Source organism: Dromaius novaehollandiae, chromosome 4, assembly GCF_036370855.1.
Source record: "Dromaius novaehollandiae isolate bDroNov1 chromosome 4, bDroNov1.hap1, whole genome shotgun sequence".
Classification (NCBI taxonomy): domain Eukaryota; kingdom Metazoa; phylum Chordata; class Aves; order Casuariiformes; family Dromaiidae; genus Dromaius; species Dromaius novaehollandiae.
This window is the reverse complement of record NC_088101.1, coordinates 11,472,102-11,487,762: the sequence shown is the minus strand read 5'-3', so window position 1 is coordinate 11,487,762 and position 15,661 is coordinate 11,472,102. Positions and strand designations below refer to the sequence as shown.

The 15,661-nt window shown below is 41.7% G+C and overlaps 1 protein-coding gene across 5 annotated transcripts in view; it reads right to left on the bottom strand.

Annotated features, from left to right (window-relative positions):
- The window catches only part of ANKRD17 (ankyrin repeat domain 17), a 94,553-nt gene that overhangs the window by 61,263 nt on the left and 17,629 nt on the right, over window positions 1–15,661 (bottom strand). Inside the window, exon 1 of one of the 5 annotated variants that reach the window (XM_064510414.1) lies at window positions 11,972–12,171. The exons of the other annotated variants lie outside the window; for them this stretch is intronic. Coding sequence (XP_064366484.1) covers window positions 11,972–12,004 — 33 coding nt within the window. The 5' untranslated portion in view covers window positions 12,005–12,171. Of the gene's footprint in view, window positions 1–11,971; window positions 12,172–15,661 lie in introns of those variants that run through there. 5 annotated transcript variants of the gene reach the window in all.

Genomic DNA, 15,661 nt, shown 5'->3' with positions numbered 1-15,661 from the left:
TAACAGTTAGTCATGTTTCTTTCCCACTGGACTTGCCTTTTGCCTTGACAATATACTCCAAGGATAAGTCTAAGGGATGCATTCTCAGCAAGAGCATTTCCAAGCCCAGAACAAAGCACACTGCTACACAGAAAGATCGCACACCAACAGATTTATCACCTTGAAGCATCCTCCTCTGAAATGACACCTAAGGAAACAGTGAAAAAAACAGCTATTAAAAGCCCAAAAGCATTGTTTCAGTTGTGGTATCTCCACAGAAGCCTGCAAGCCTCACTTGAAATCCCAGCCTTAATTTATCATCCTTTCCACTGGTTAACTTTAGAGAGCTTGTCTGCACATTTGCCTCCTGCAGAGCCTTTAAGGAGAAGCATCTTGGGCTTTCTTTTCACAGCTCAATAAGCCGCCATTTCTCTGTCACTCTCACGCTTTGTCACAACAGATCAAGACCCTTAACTAATCCACTGGGAAGGGAGTTTGGAGTAGCTTAGCACAACTAAAGTACTTGTGAGAAGTTGGCCACCTTCTTTCTCCAGTATGGTTTTGCCAGTTACTCTTCCATTTCAGCAGCCAGATGCTATTTGTTGTAGTTTCACGCTAACATTAAGTTCAGAACAGCATACACTCACCCATTTCCAACTGAAAAAGTTAACTTGTTCTAAGTATTTTCTATCAGCACAGCTGTAAAACTGAAAAAGACACTAAAGCTTTTATATGGACAAAGACAGCAGAAATGAACCTATGTACAGAAACAATTCTGTGGTGTCTTGCCTTCGCCCAGATTTTGTAACAGCACAGTTGTTTAAGTCCATCAACACAATGGCAGTTGTTTCCGATTTGAAAACATGCTTATTTCTTGCAATGAGGACAGACCTCAGATGACCCAAACCAGCTTCAGTGTAGTCTATGCCAAGGAAGCTGCTGAACTTAGCAAATGATGCAGATTCAGAGGAGAAAGAAGACAAGCATTTATAGCTATTCATGTCAGTCATAGGCAACAACACTCTCATCTCGCAACAGATGAGATTTAAAACACAGGACATGCTTACTACCATTCAAAATATATTTCCAAAAAGATAACCTCCACGAGCAGTTCCATCAGTACAAAATACACTGTATTTACAAGAATAAGAGGAAAACACCGGACTCTGTCAGTCTCCGTGAAAAGATGCTTCATATGTGCTATACTAAGCCTGCCTGCAAATACTTCTCAGCCAGCAGGACTTTGAGCAACTTCGCCTAGTCAGCTTGGCTTCACTCCTCCCTGTGTCTCCAAGTGACTACAGCCATGGTAAAGCAGCTGCAATTTCCTTCAGTTTCCCCCTTCTGTCCACTACTTGCAGTCATATGATAAAGTATTATCTGCACATTTCCTAACTGTGATATTAAAACCCAACTTAATCCCAAACCAACAGAGGATAGCTATATAACCACATGCTCATTTATACTGCAGAACACCCAAACAGAGGAAAGCCAACTCTGCTGTGCAAATTATAACACACACACACACACACACAGAGCAAGACCTCCACACCCTGAAACTTCTGAAGTGCAGGGAAGGCATCAAGACAGGAGCATTTTGCTTTACGATATCAGAAGTCAAGCGACCCATGCCTGTCCACGTATTTTCATCCTCAGACATAGATACTGAGACACACAGAGTGGTCAGATCACAGAACAAGAGAAATAACAGGAGCAGAAATAGGAGGATTAAATAGCTTGTATTATGTCACAACAAGTTACTGCTACCATCAGGATTAAACCTCAGATATCCCGATTCCTAACGCACCACTTAACTAAAATATCATGCCTCCCATCTTTATAAAACATGCCCTCCCAAGATCAGAAGCAGTAGCTCCGTTTCTTTAGTACGAGGCTCTCCTGACAGCATCTCTGGAAATCCCCGCCCCGACCACTTGCACATCCTGCAAGACCAGCTGTTCGCGACGCCACAGCAATGATGAATACCACGCATTCTTGTCATGGGAAAAGGAACACGAAACGCTATGGGTTCATGAAAGCATGGATCGATCGACCTTTGTGAATCCAGCAGACACTTAAAAGGCTCCACGTGCCATCCCCATTTACTTTAACTGTATTACTGAATTTGGGGGGAGGGGAGAGAGGCAGAGGTGCACGTACATACAATGCTTAAGAGATTTCCACTTCCTCACCACAAAGTTGTTTGGTTATCATCAGCAAAAATAAGGAACACTGATTTTCCCTGCTGTGTGAACAACTCCAGTTTTACTTCTGTAATGCCACCCTGAAGTCCCTCACATCCAAGAACTACCAGCCTTGGAAGAGAGTTTTCCTCAACAAGACCAACTTTTTTTTTTTTTTTTTTGGGGGGGGGGGGGGGGGGGAGGTACAGTGAAGGAGTATAGTAAGACTGCCTGTGCAAGAAGGGCTCAAAACAGCTCTACACATTCAGGGCTTGAGGGTGCAGTTGCTTTTTTCTGACTTTTTCACAGAGCTGCACTACTCTTACCATGTTGCAGAAACCCCAAAATATTTACTTGAGCACCACAGTTAAAGTGCTTAGGGCTTATCTGAACACAAAATTTGAAGGGCACACTTAGATTACATCAGCTGTTAAAAAGCATAATAGAAGCCTGTGTCTAATATACTGGTACTACAGTATATACCCATCTACCCATCAGAGATTTTCTTTACCAAAACCACTTACACTAATGAAGGTGCATACAGAAAACTGCACTTCTGAGCTGTACCTATTGAGCAATGAAGAGGAAAGCATCAAGTTTTCCCCAAAAGCATCCCACTTTCTCTTTTTAATAGAAGCATACATGAAAGTTGGCAAAAAGCTTCAGTAACATCAGCCAAGTTTAAATTTTCCATTTGAAGGATGATACACCAACCTTGGGGCAGCAAAATTCAGCCTGCCATGCTACTACCACAAAATTGAAGCCAAGAGAGCACAGGAAACCAAGTGTGCCAGAGGTCTTCACCACAGGACAGGTATGCATCTCACTGTCCAAGAGCCACAAGCTCACTCAGAAAGGCACAAATCAAATTTAATAGCCCAAAAGACAGTCAGGGCTAAGGAAGTAACGCAGTTGAGTGCCACAAGAAAGGTTGGTGCACAACCCCTCTCCCCACTAATCAGTCCCCATCTATGGCAGAAGGCTGCCTCTTCGCTTGTGCTAAGAAAAATAAAGATCTACTTCAGAGCAACAGACACATCAAGGGCAGAAATCCATCTCCTCTAGCACGGCAAGAAAGCAAAGCCGTTTGCCTCCCACTGCAGTCTGCCTGTTTTGCCCATTGTGCACAACCTATACTCCCTCCAGAACCATTTCCTCTTTTAATACATCGCCAGGGAATAAAAGCTGTGAGAAAACTCCAAGTCAACCACAAATTTTAGGTAGAGTAAACAGTATTTTTAGTGCTCTCAACGAATGAATGATGCTAAAGCAGCCCTAGCTCTCCTGCTCACTTAAGTTGCATGTTTCTTCCTCCTTGTACTTGTTTAAAAAAACCCCCCTCGGGTGGTCAATTCAGATCACTCTTGCACAAGATACTGACACCTGGATTTCACACAGCAGACCCACAATCACTAGCAGTAAATGCAAACTCAAGTCTACATTGGCTACTGGGCAAAAACATAGAAAGCGATCTGAACTGTACTGTGCGACACTAGTTCTTGAAACAGAAATAGTTTTAGGCTGCCCACTTTGATTCTCTGCCAAATTTGTGTTTAAAAAAAAAAATGCTCTTCTGTAAGTAGTTTTCATCAGCTATTCTTCACAATATAGCATGCAAGTACTCAGCAATGAAAGATGAAGTAGCAGAAGGGAATGAGGACATGAGGAGGAGGGAGAGGACAAATGCACAAACAGCTATTCTGTTTCAGCCCAACTCAGAATTCCCTTTGGCATGAATGAAACGCTGTGTGTGTGTGCATATCAATGCAATATCAACTTGGGTGCTGGGATTTAAAACAAAACTCAGGAACGCTAGAACAGTTTCTTTCAAGTAATGAAACTGTGTAGCTTAGCTTAGTCATGGCTTTTCCTTCACATTACCAAAGTGATTAGAGCACCTATCTACTGTACATGCCATGGTAGAAGAATCAGCAGATTCTGTCCCTGTCTTCATGATTTTAAAGCAATAAGCTATTATGGAGACTAAAAGAAATAAGAACGCAAACACATGCCTAAAATCCATCTTTCTTGATACCAGATCGCTACTCCTTAAGCCAAGTCACATCATACTAAGCAACCAACGGACAGAAAACAAAGATGCCAACACACACTAGAAACAAGAAAAAGGACTCAAGACAGGCAAAGACAGTAAAGAAATAAGTTTGAAAAGCTTGTCCTCCTGCTAGTAACTAACATAAGCAGTTGAGACACGCCAGAGAGAGAAACTGAGTCAGCTGCATTTTGTTTCCAACCACCCGAATCCTTCGGTATAGTTGCCGCTGTTCAGCAGCTGGAGGTTCCACTACCATTCCCTCCTGCCCTAACTTTCAAGTTACTAAACAGCAAAGAAATCGGCCATGCTACTATTTCTTGAAATTCACTATTACAACAGTGCTAGAAGAGAGACTGAAGAATGGCTCCTTAAGAATGCTGCTTTAAGGTAAGATCAGGGAAAAGTGTTTCTCTCAAGCAAGTTAAATCCTACATGCCGTTCAGTTATACAGCACTCTATACAAACCCAATTTTCTTCTGAGTAGATGACAATTAAGAATTGGCTGCTGCGTTGCCTCTAAAAAGTCTATGGCGAGTATCCTATTTAAACCCATCAGGATCAGGGACGAGAAACTAGCAACTAGAACCCTCTACAAGATACCTACTCTTTTACATGTAATTAGCCTGCTCAAGTCTCCATTCAATATCTGATCATGAAGTATGAACAATTCAAGATATTATGTAGAGATATTAATGAAGTTAACAAAAAGAGTTTGGAAAGAACATGACTGGTCAGGTCAAGAGCTTTTAAACTGCTTGAAATCATTCCAGTTACTTGAAATCAGTATCCATTCTTGTTTTACAAAGTAAAATGGAACAATAGCTACAGAACTGTCCCCAAACAACTGACCGAACTTACAAACATAAAAAAGCTGCGCACAAACGAAGAAGTGCAATCTGACTACTGAAACGTAATGCTTCTTTCCTCTCCTTTTTTAGCATTTACAGTTAAAGATACAAGTCCTTTTGCAATAAAAGGACTGGTATGGCCTGGTTTGCCAATCTTCTGTTCTGATGAGAAGAGAGGGGATAAAGTTACAATAGCGGACAGTTGAGTTCAGTATCTGCTAAGAATCTGCATTGTTACTGCCTTGGGAATTGAGCATCAAATGGAATTATTTCTAATACTTTTGACTTATTTGGTCAAAATTCTGACAGGCTTAATACTTGCTTAGTTCTTCTTTCAACATGAAGTACTGTTAAGAGGACCTAATAAATGAATTATGATTTGTTTTGCTGTATTTAACATCCCAGGCTGAAAATTTCTCCACATTGAGCAAACGTGGGTTTTCATATCGGGTAAATTAACAGACTTACGGAAGTAGTACAAGAAGTGTACAAGTATTTGACTCAACGCAAATACACGCATGTCGTCATCTTATCACAAAGGAGTCTTAAATCAAGGTTTAGGGGGAGAGGGAGGACAGCAATTTTAAGTGAAGTCCTCTCTTGTCAGTGTTTAATATAGCATTCTAGTTTTAAAAAAATTCATGTGCCAAGTTTCTACAAATCAGTGTCTCAAGTTTCATTTCTACCCTCCCCTTAAAGTTTCTGATCATATCTGTTCCATGAAGATATGTTAGCCTATCTTTTCAATGTTTATATGAGCATAAATCCAATATCAGCTTCTCGGTACAACAATCTGCATCATCCATCAAGTCTCTTCTCTCCCTCCTGGACACACACCACATTCAGCTATATTCAGATCACAGATAAGGTTGCTAGTACAAAGCCCATTTTCAGATTACAAACTTGTCCACAATGAACAACAGGAAAAAACATTTTTTTCTTAAAAAAGATTTAGAAGATGAACATGACTGTTACCTGTTAACAGGAATATTGCTGCTTGAAGAACAATCAAACTGCAGAAATTGTGCAAGAACTGTACAGAATGGCAGATTCCATAACCACAGTGACCATAACATGGCAAAGGAGGAGCATTTGTACTAGCCAGTTACCCACACTTTTTTCTCCCACAGTTTTGATGCTGAGGCAATGTAACAGGTTGTTTTGACTGTGGGTTACAATTCTACAGCATGTGACTTGCTATCAGCAGACACAGCAAGCAAATTCCAGCAAGACAAAGACCTGAAGAGATCATATGCACATGCAGGACAAAAGGGTCAAGTACTTTCGCCGGGAGAAGAACCTTCTTATACATTTGCACAGAATTTTTAAGACAGCACATATGGAGAAATAAATTTCTAATAAGTTCACCTGTTTAAGAACTCCATCTCGATTCTCTTTTCTTTCTTATAAATATAAAGAAAAAATACTGTGTCAGATTTGAACTGCATACAAAAAAATCATAGGAAGTCTGGGTTGAAAGAGAACTTTGAAGGTCCTACCTGTCCATGAGGGCAAGGTCCTAAGTTATCCCAGTTAACAACTCATTTGCTGGCAGACACAGCTGCTTAATAACACTGACCTTTTCAACTGCAGTTACCCAAGTACAAAAGTTATTACTGCCTTAAAATTTCCCACATAACAACTGTATTTTCTGATTACCATACAATGAAAGAACAAACTGTTACTGAGAAAGATAAAGCAAGAAAACATTAATAACAAGAATGGTTTTCAATTGTACCATCAAGCCTATTATCTCTTCCTGCAAGTCAAGCAGAAGCAGCTGAAGACTCAAAGTAAACAATAAACCCATCAGATTTTACTTCTTCCTTGTCAGGTAAGTGAAACCAGCTCTGGTAGCTGAAAAATTAACTCCTTGCCCTGCAAAAGCACACTTACCAAGTTAATTGGAAGGGACAAAGTAACAGAAATAAAGTTTAGGGCCTGCTTTTCCAAAAGACTCAAAAGAATAAGCTCATTACAAGCTTTTTGTCTCAAACAATACACAAATGGGCAGAGGAAGCAGTATTAGGGGGAAGGTAGGTTGAAGGGGAGGGAAATCAGATTCCTATGTTTTGTTCAAAAGCACTAGACAAAAAGAGCCCTTGAGAATCAGCCAGGCAGCTTCAATCTGGTTTCCACTGCCCTTCATGAAGCTGCAAGCGCACCCAAGATAGCAGGGCCTTAGTGACTGCCATCACTACCGTTCAGTCAAACTGACACAATTCTGTCAATTCCACAGAGCCACAAAAACAAGGTGGTAGCACAAGAATTTTTAAATACATGAACTAGTTGCATAGTAGATTAGTAAGCTGCAAAAAAGTAACTCTGCCAGCTGGCTCAGAAAGACTTCAGAAACACACCTTTCTTCTCCAGCTGATTGGGGGGGGGGGGGAAGTGTTTCCTTTTAAATATCACCTACTAGCCAAACAAGGATATGGCATAAGTTCTAGCATCCTGGTCTTCCTTGCTGGCTTAGCATCACTAAGACTGCTCCTACTCCTCTTTACTACAGATGACTAGGAGAAATCCTGCCATCTCCCGATTAGCAGGTGGCTGATGAGTTTCAACTCCTTCTGTCATCATGTCATAGCTTTCCCTCAGGCTATTCTTCTTCCCTGAACCAAACCTTAGATAAGCCATGTTCAAATACGTTCCACTCGCATTCACCCAAAGAGCTCTTGCAAAAGAGTTCATCTCAGAACAACTCAGTCACGTACCCAGAAATGGCAACAGAAACCATCTGCTTTCCTTCTTAAACTTTGGACAAACCACAGCCAGCTATTGACTGATACAACTGTATTAGCATTGACTTGATGCAAATGACTAATAAAACATATGGTCCCACCTAGCTGAACATGCATCCTGGTAAAAAGTTCAATTCTACTTCAGAGTATCAAACAACTGCATGACTTAACAGTAATATAGCAGGCAAGAGTCCAACTCTTGACATATGTGAAGTCTTCTACATTACATTCTTACTGCCTTGCCACAGTACCCCAAGCCTTTTAAACGTGGGGGTCAGGGGACACATCTAAGTGGGAGGTCCTCTCGTTTGTACTAAATGAAGGTTTCTAAAAACTCAGCCATACAAATTCTACTACCTTGGAGCCAGACAGGAACATAAGCTTTCAGCATTAATTCCCTTTTTATCACAGCATTATTACAGCAGTGCTCCAAATGATCTGAAAAGAATATTAGTAGTAGTTGTTCTGGTAGAAAATAAACTACATAAAGAAGCAGTAGCAAATGCTGGAGCACAGCAGTAGCCACTGGTGATTTCATAGGGAAAGTAATTTATCAAGAGGAAAAACAGGTAAACAGAGAAGATGACAAACAAATTTGGGGGGGGGGGGGGGGAAGCAGGGAAAGGATCAACCTGTTTGAGAGCTGGACAGTGGGAAAAATACTAGTCCTTAATACAAAAAATACTGTAGTAAAACCATGGATTTTAATCTTCAGACCAAAAGAGTGTAATGTTTATAAATATTAAAAGCCTTGGCCAGTTTAAAAAGAAACAAACTTGCACTGCAGAGGACTCCTTGGTCACCGAACATGCAGTATATGCATTACCTTCCCATTTAACATTAAATGATTCCCTTGCTTTCGCTTTATTTATTATTTCATTGAGCACTGATGCACTCCAGCAGGATTCCACTTTCCACTCTACATAAAGCTTTTGGTCACCGTGAAAGCTCAACTCCACTGTCCACAGTGGGGCTTTCCCACCCAAGATACAACAGATGACCCTTTTATATCACCTTGCTTATTATCGACATCAGCAACAGTTATATAGCAATCAAGATAGGATCTCAGGGATTCTAACAACCTTGTCATGACAACTATAAAATTCAACGATTCTTTGAAGTTATGAAATAGTCTCACTACTATAAAGTAAGGTGTACAGTTTGTTCAGGTTACTTCAAGTTTCAGCCCAAAGACTCCAAGGACAGTTAACATTACCTACCTTAAGCTAGAAAATTAAGGGAATTTTCTGAAATGCACTTTGATTCAGGTCATTAAAAAAACAAGCTATCACACTCAGACTTGCAATATATTCCAGTCAGTCTGTCTTAAGTCAAGCAAGGAGAAACTTTCAAAGGACCCAATTGCTAGAAAACTTGGGTGGTTCTCCTGAAGAGTCTCAAATTGGCACGTGGAATATAAGTTCACCCATTTATTGTAATAAGCTTCCTAACTGTATTCTGCCCTGGCAGTCCAAGTTCAGCATACTACAATATAGACCATATCCTCATCTGTCAGGACAGAATATACGTCCACTTTGGGCAACCAACAAAATGTTTCTACTGATAAACACAACTGGCAGCAGAAAAGCTCCAGGTTTATGCCTCTATTTGAAGGTCACATTTAGGTCTCCCATAGCTTAAGTGTTCCTCCACTATCTAACATCAGCCAAAAACTGAAAAAAGCCCTCATCACTCAAGCTGCACAACAAAGCGGTATTGTCAAGATACATATACCAGAAGGCCTAACTGAACAAAACCTAACCGCAGATTCACCCCACGGTATTTCCATTTTATTCACAGAGTTTTCAATACCAGAAAAAAAAAACAACAGAGCTGGGACACTATCTTTAGCTGGCAGAAGCAGAGCCGGCTGGATTTCTGCACATAAGCCATCTTCAAAGAAGACTTAAGTGCACTGCAGCCAAGACCCTGAATGAAATGCTGCAGGCCTGGAGCTGCATTTACCTCCCCAGCCAGTTACTTCAGTTTTATGCTCAGATGGGAAAGAAGAACTCTCAAGGAAGATCATTTCTAACACAATTCTGCGACTTCAGTGGTGAAATAAGCAAGTGGACAACGTCCTTTCACCCAACCCTCTTCCCCACAGAAGTCATCTTTGCACTAGGAAAAGCTTGAACATTTGAAATAAGAGTTGATTACCATCTACTGTTTTAACTCAAGTCATTTTTGCCCCACAATCACATATTCACTCTTTGCAACAAGGACCTCTAACACCATTAGAACCTCTGTCTCAATGAGAGCCCATCAACAAAATTAGCAAGCTACAGCAAGGTCTTTTCCCCCGTTTTAAACTATAAGAAACAAGAAAGTCAAAAAAAATTCATGTGAGGGTTTTAGAAAGAGGTATGGACTGATGCTTTGAAATTTAACCAACCACTAAATAGTACAAACTCTGCCCAATGAGGTAGAGGCCAGACTTGGATACTGCTGCCTAAACAAAAGCGATGCTTCCTATCTTCCTATTGCTGTCTTTTAAGAAAGATCACAAACTGTCCCACAGAGAAAGAAAAGCCCTAAAAAAGAAAAGGAAAAAGAAAACACATGCAATCAATACACTTCAAATAAGAAAATCTTCAGTAAAAACAAGTTTCAGGAGAACTGAGTATGGCTTCTAGATCCCTAACAAGAACTCTAGACAGTTATATACCTCTCCAACACGTTGTGAACAACTGTTGCTGCTACTAGAGTATTTGAGAGATTCATTAACCACCAATTCAATTATAGTTTACGCTCAACTGAAGACAGACAAGCTATGCAGTAAGTTGCTTTAAGTATGTTTTACCTGCATACAATTGGTCTTATGATCAGGAAAACAATGTACTATGAAGTTATCGAAGAAAAGTCACTGTATCCTAACCTGAGAAACAAGATGTAACTGCTTATTTCATACAGGCAACCCCAAAATAATGCTGTGTAGACAACTCATTTGCTAATTTCCTCCCCAAACATTAAAGTGAAGAAATACGGTGTTTTATTTAGCTGACATACTACAGGTGGCCACGACAACTATAGATAAAAAAGAAAATCCAAAACACACATACAACTTCCAGAATTCAGTAAGACAAATGAAATACCAAAATGTTTGTTGGAAGGCAGAGAGCCCATCACTCTGGCATGCCTAGCTCACCACAGAAACCTAGCCACATGGGCAGATACTGGCAGAAATGTCTTGTCCAGACATTTGCACCAATTTCTTAGGAGAAAACTGAGCCATTGCGTTAACATTCTGGCTGTAATTGTGTTAAACAGTTCTGGGGTTCACAATGAGGTTAACACAATATTAAAGTGTTTTTACTGATGTAATGAGCCAGATTTTATGCCAAGGAGCAACAAAAGCATGGCTGTTCAGAAAAAACCCTAAATGCCAAGCATCATTGAAAGCACTATTTGAAATTTTGACAGCAGCTAATAAGGTAACAGCCTACTGTTGCAATGAAAAATATATGCAAATATTTTGAAAAGTTACCTGGCAATGAAATGACATTTTGGAAACCCGGAAACAGCAAAACAAAAAAGAAGTCAGCCTGAACTTATTATACCTACTTCCTTACAGATCCATGCCACTTAGCATAGCAGTGTTGCGTTAACATTTGTAAGTGGTGCCCACCTAAGTTGGCTGAAAGAGCATTTCCAACTTTCACCCCCCAGAAGGCAAAACATCAGGTATTTCACAAAGCAGGATTATTTTTTTGAGAGCAGCAAAGGCAAAGTATAAATACTGAAGGAGACTGAAAACTAAGAAGTAGGAATTACATAGGCCTAACAAACTGGGATAAAGTACCAGGAACAACCCTGTCAAGAAATAAGAGTTACGACGACCAGTCATTCTGCGGCCAAGCTACGAGGTATAGCCATCTCCCGGCAACGCCAGCTCCAAATAGCAGTTTTTTCCCCCCAAAGTGTGCAGGGCCGGCGCTCAGAGAGCGTGCCAGGACCCAACCTCACAGGCACCCAGAATCCGCGCCGGTATCGCTGCAGCCGTGTTGCATTTACTCCCCCCCCCCAAGTTTTGGTGGGGCATCGAGGTGTTTCCCGAGGTGCCGGAGGCCGCGCCGGGCCCCCCGGCGGGGCGGCGCCGGCTGCCCCAGGGACCCGGCCCGCCGCCCCGCTTTGTTCGGCGGCCGCCACCCGCCCGGCCCCTACCTCCAGGATGTCCTCCAGGACGTAGGCGTCCATGGCGGCGGCCGCCCGCCCGCTCCGCGCCTCACCGCGCCGCCGTCGCCATCCCTCCCCCCGCCACCCGCGCCGCGGCGGCCGGCGGCCGGCACGCTGCGCTCCGCGCCTCGCCGCCCCGCTCCCCCCCCGCCGCCCGCACGGGAACAGGAAATGGACGGTTCCACCCCGCGCGCGCCCGGCGCCTACCACCGCGCCGGGGGGGGGGAAGGGAGGGGAGGGGAAGGCAGGCGGGGGGACGGGGCGGGGGAGAGGAAGGGTCGCCCCGCCGGCACCGACCGCCTCGCTGCCTGGGAAATAAACGGATAGATGAATAAAACCAAAATCGGGAAAGGGTTTCTAAGGTCTGCACAACACGCAGGGTGGGACGTATTCCAGAAACAGCCTGAATAATAAAAGCGGAATAACCATAAAGAGGAAAACTGAAGAGCTTTCAAGAAACAAGGCATCGCATCATGGGGCACAAGGGAACTACCAGTCTATGAACTACGCCAGCTCCACCAGCCAGCTGAGCAAGGCTTCCCGCACGCCAATGCAAATAACAGCACCAAGCTTCAGCTCACTGCAGAGCCCAAACCGCAGCAGAGACATGTCTGAGCCGCAGCACTAAAACTCGGCTGTGCCCTGGGGAGGAGGGTCTCACCCAAGGCACCATGGCGAAGCAGCAGCAGCCGCCAGGTAAGACTGACCCCTTCCTCCCCTCACTTCTCCCTTGCTTCACCCAAAACATCAGGTGAAAATTTCCACAAAGGAAATACAAGTACCACAGTCCTAAACCTCTGAGCGATGGTGCTATCCATTCCGCACACAACAGGCCAAAGTCACCAATTTCTGTTCTGCAGTGGCTGTTCCAAAAGCATGATCAAAATCCGTATAGGAAATGGCTAGAGCTCAGTCATATCTGCAAGTCTTAATTCTCTAGTTTAAACAAATACAGCCTGATAAATCCTGATAAATCCTATCAGTCCCAGAAAAACCTCCCCTCTTGTGCTCTGAGCACACAAGGATCTAATGGCACAAAAAAAAATATATATATATATAGCCATGAAGAAAACACTAGTAGAAACAACATTTTCTGGTTTTAAATCAAAAAGATCAATTGCCTTTTTCAAGACATGCCCTAGTTCTAACAAATACTCTCTCAACAGCAACCATCTTCTCACTGAGCTTCAGCCAGCTGACATCCATCACTTCCACTACTGAGTCTCCAAGAAGAGACTTTTCTAGCTGATCACTAAGTTGGAGCACAGCTATGTTCTCCTGCTACAAAGTCTGCACTTCCGCACGTAAAGAAATGGGAAACATACCCTATTCAAATATCAGAAAATCCCCTATTTTACATGAACTCTATCCTTGCTCATGTGCTCCGCACGTTCTTCTACATAATAGAACATGTCAGGTTTTACAGTTTTGTCAAGAATTCATTCAAGGAGTACCTCTAAGGTCTGTTCACCTTTAACACTGTAGAACTTATGCCTTCTGCCTGTTTTTTGAATTCAATGCAACTTACCTAACTCACATCACTCAAGGCAGAGGAATTTTCCCACTATTCAACAAATACCTTACTGAACTCATGCTCACATTTTGCCTGTTCTACTGGCCAAGTTTTCTTTCCAAAGTACTATACTAGAAAAGTTAACTGACACGCCATTAGTATTTTGTCCGCTCTTCAGTGAGCCTTTTTCTAAAAAAAGCTCTTTACGATATATATATGTATATTAAAAAAAAAATCTAATGACTAATCCTTATAGGAGGATAACTGAAAGGACCGATCAGTTACCAACATTTTCTGAAGACTTCAATTCACTGAAGTTTTCCTAAAAATTGTACTTTCAGCAGAATTCCTTCTAGGAACGCATTTGGTATCCTATTAAACAGGCCAAACTATAAAAGGCACACATGCCCTATGAGAGGGGAAGCACAGCAATCTATACCAGTTAGATAACCAAAAAATCTCAGAAATCTCTGCTGCCTTGAGGAAAATTCATCATACAGACATCTACATATCACAGTCTACTTTCTGTAGGAAACTGTTGTTCATGCAAGGAATCACAGGACAAATCCCATGATTACACTGAAATAGTGCTCCTAGGTCAGGATTTCTGACGCTCCTGTCAGGCTCTTGCAACTGCTCATGTATATACGCATCCCAGGAACCACATGCAAATGTTAACCCAAGTACAAAGCTGGCCCTACCAACTTGAAGGATTCCTTTCAAAAAACCTCCCACATGACAACAGCTATATCTCAATAGAATAACTAATCAATCTTCCAGGCATCAAAAAGAACGAACAGATACCTTAGCATACCATTAAAAAAATGTACATAACTCAGTGCTGAGATTTTTTTAAACATATGACAATACTGAGCATGGAAATGAAAGAGAACAAATGGAAAGAGCATAACACAGCAACAAAAGAAAAACTTGTCTGTTCTGCACAAAAGGAAATTGAATAGCGCCACTTCTTTCCTTTTTACGAAACAAGTGCAAGGTTCCCAGCAAAGGGAGAAACAAGCTCATCTCAAGAGCTGAACTTTTTCTAGTCGCTTTTGGAGGATGACACAGTTCTCTGACCAACGAAGAGAAGAACTTTGCAAAGCTACTCAAGTCTTCACTCAGCTGAAGATGCATACCCTCAGCACTTTGTAACATACTCAACAAACTAAACGTATCCATTAAAAATTTCTCTGCTTCTTTTATCATTTTTGCACTGCATGTCATAAAAGGCACCACATCCAATCGTTTGGCCAATCCCAAGCATATAGGGATTATACCAAACACAAGCATACAGTGCAACAACTTAACTTCACTTACAAGAACATAACTGAAATGATATCCCAGAGCTTCAAGCTATGCTATGGCATCCAAAATGCAAGCAGGAGCACAGTTTTACGTGCATGGGTGATGAGAAGGATGGAAAACAAGCTAACTATGCAACAAGGCACATGCAGCATTCATTTGCTTCCTCACTCAAAATCCTGACTCTCCAATCCCTTTTCTGCTCCTGTTCCTCCACATCCTCTGCTCAAACAGCACATTACCCATCCTCTGAGACCTCTTCTCACACTTTACAAGAGGCCTACTTCTTCAAATGACATTAATTACTTAATTTAGTAATTTAAACTCATGTATAGTATGGATTATAAACTTCCAGAAAGCCCATTCCCAACATTTCCAACTTCTCACTGCCCTGAGATCTTCAGTACAACATTAAGGTTTTCAGGCAGGCTTCCATTCTGTTTCTGCAAGAAAAACAGAGGCATTGGGGGGGGGGGGGGGAGAGGAGTAGTGACTACAAAGTCTGCAGTTAGTTTCATTCACATTTAAATTGTACCATTTGGTGTTTTGAACACAGGATAGGAAATATATCTTCCAGTTTTACAAATGTGAACACAGGTCCATTTATTCTTAGTTTTCACATCCAGCCCTATCAATTATTTGAATTAGCTCCTTTTAGAAAAAAGCATTTGCTATCCTTAAGGCATCCAGATTGCTTTTATTTGAAAGATACCTACCTTTATTCTCTCTTACTAGGAAAGGTATGATTTAGTCAGTCTCATTTATTACCACCCATTAAGAATCAGAAGAAAAAAAAAAAACACAAAACCCAAAAAACAGCCTTTCCTTCTAAACAAGTGGTACCTTAAAGAAAAAAAAGG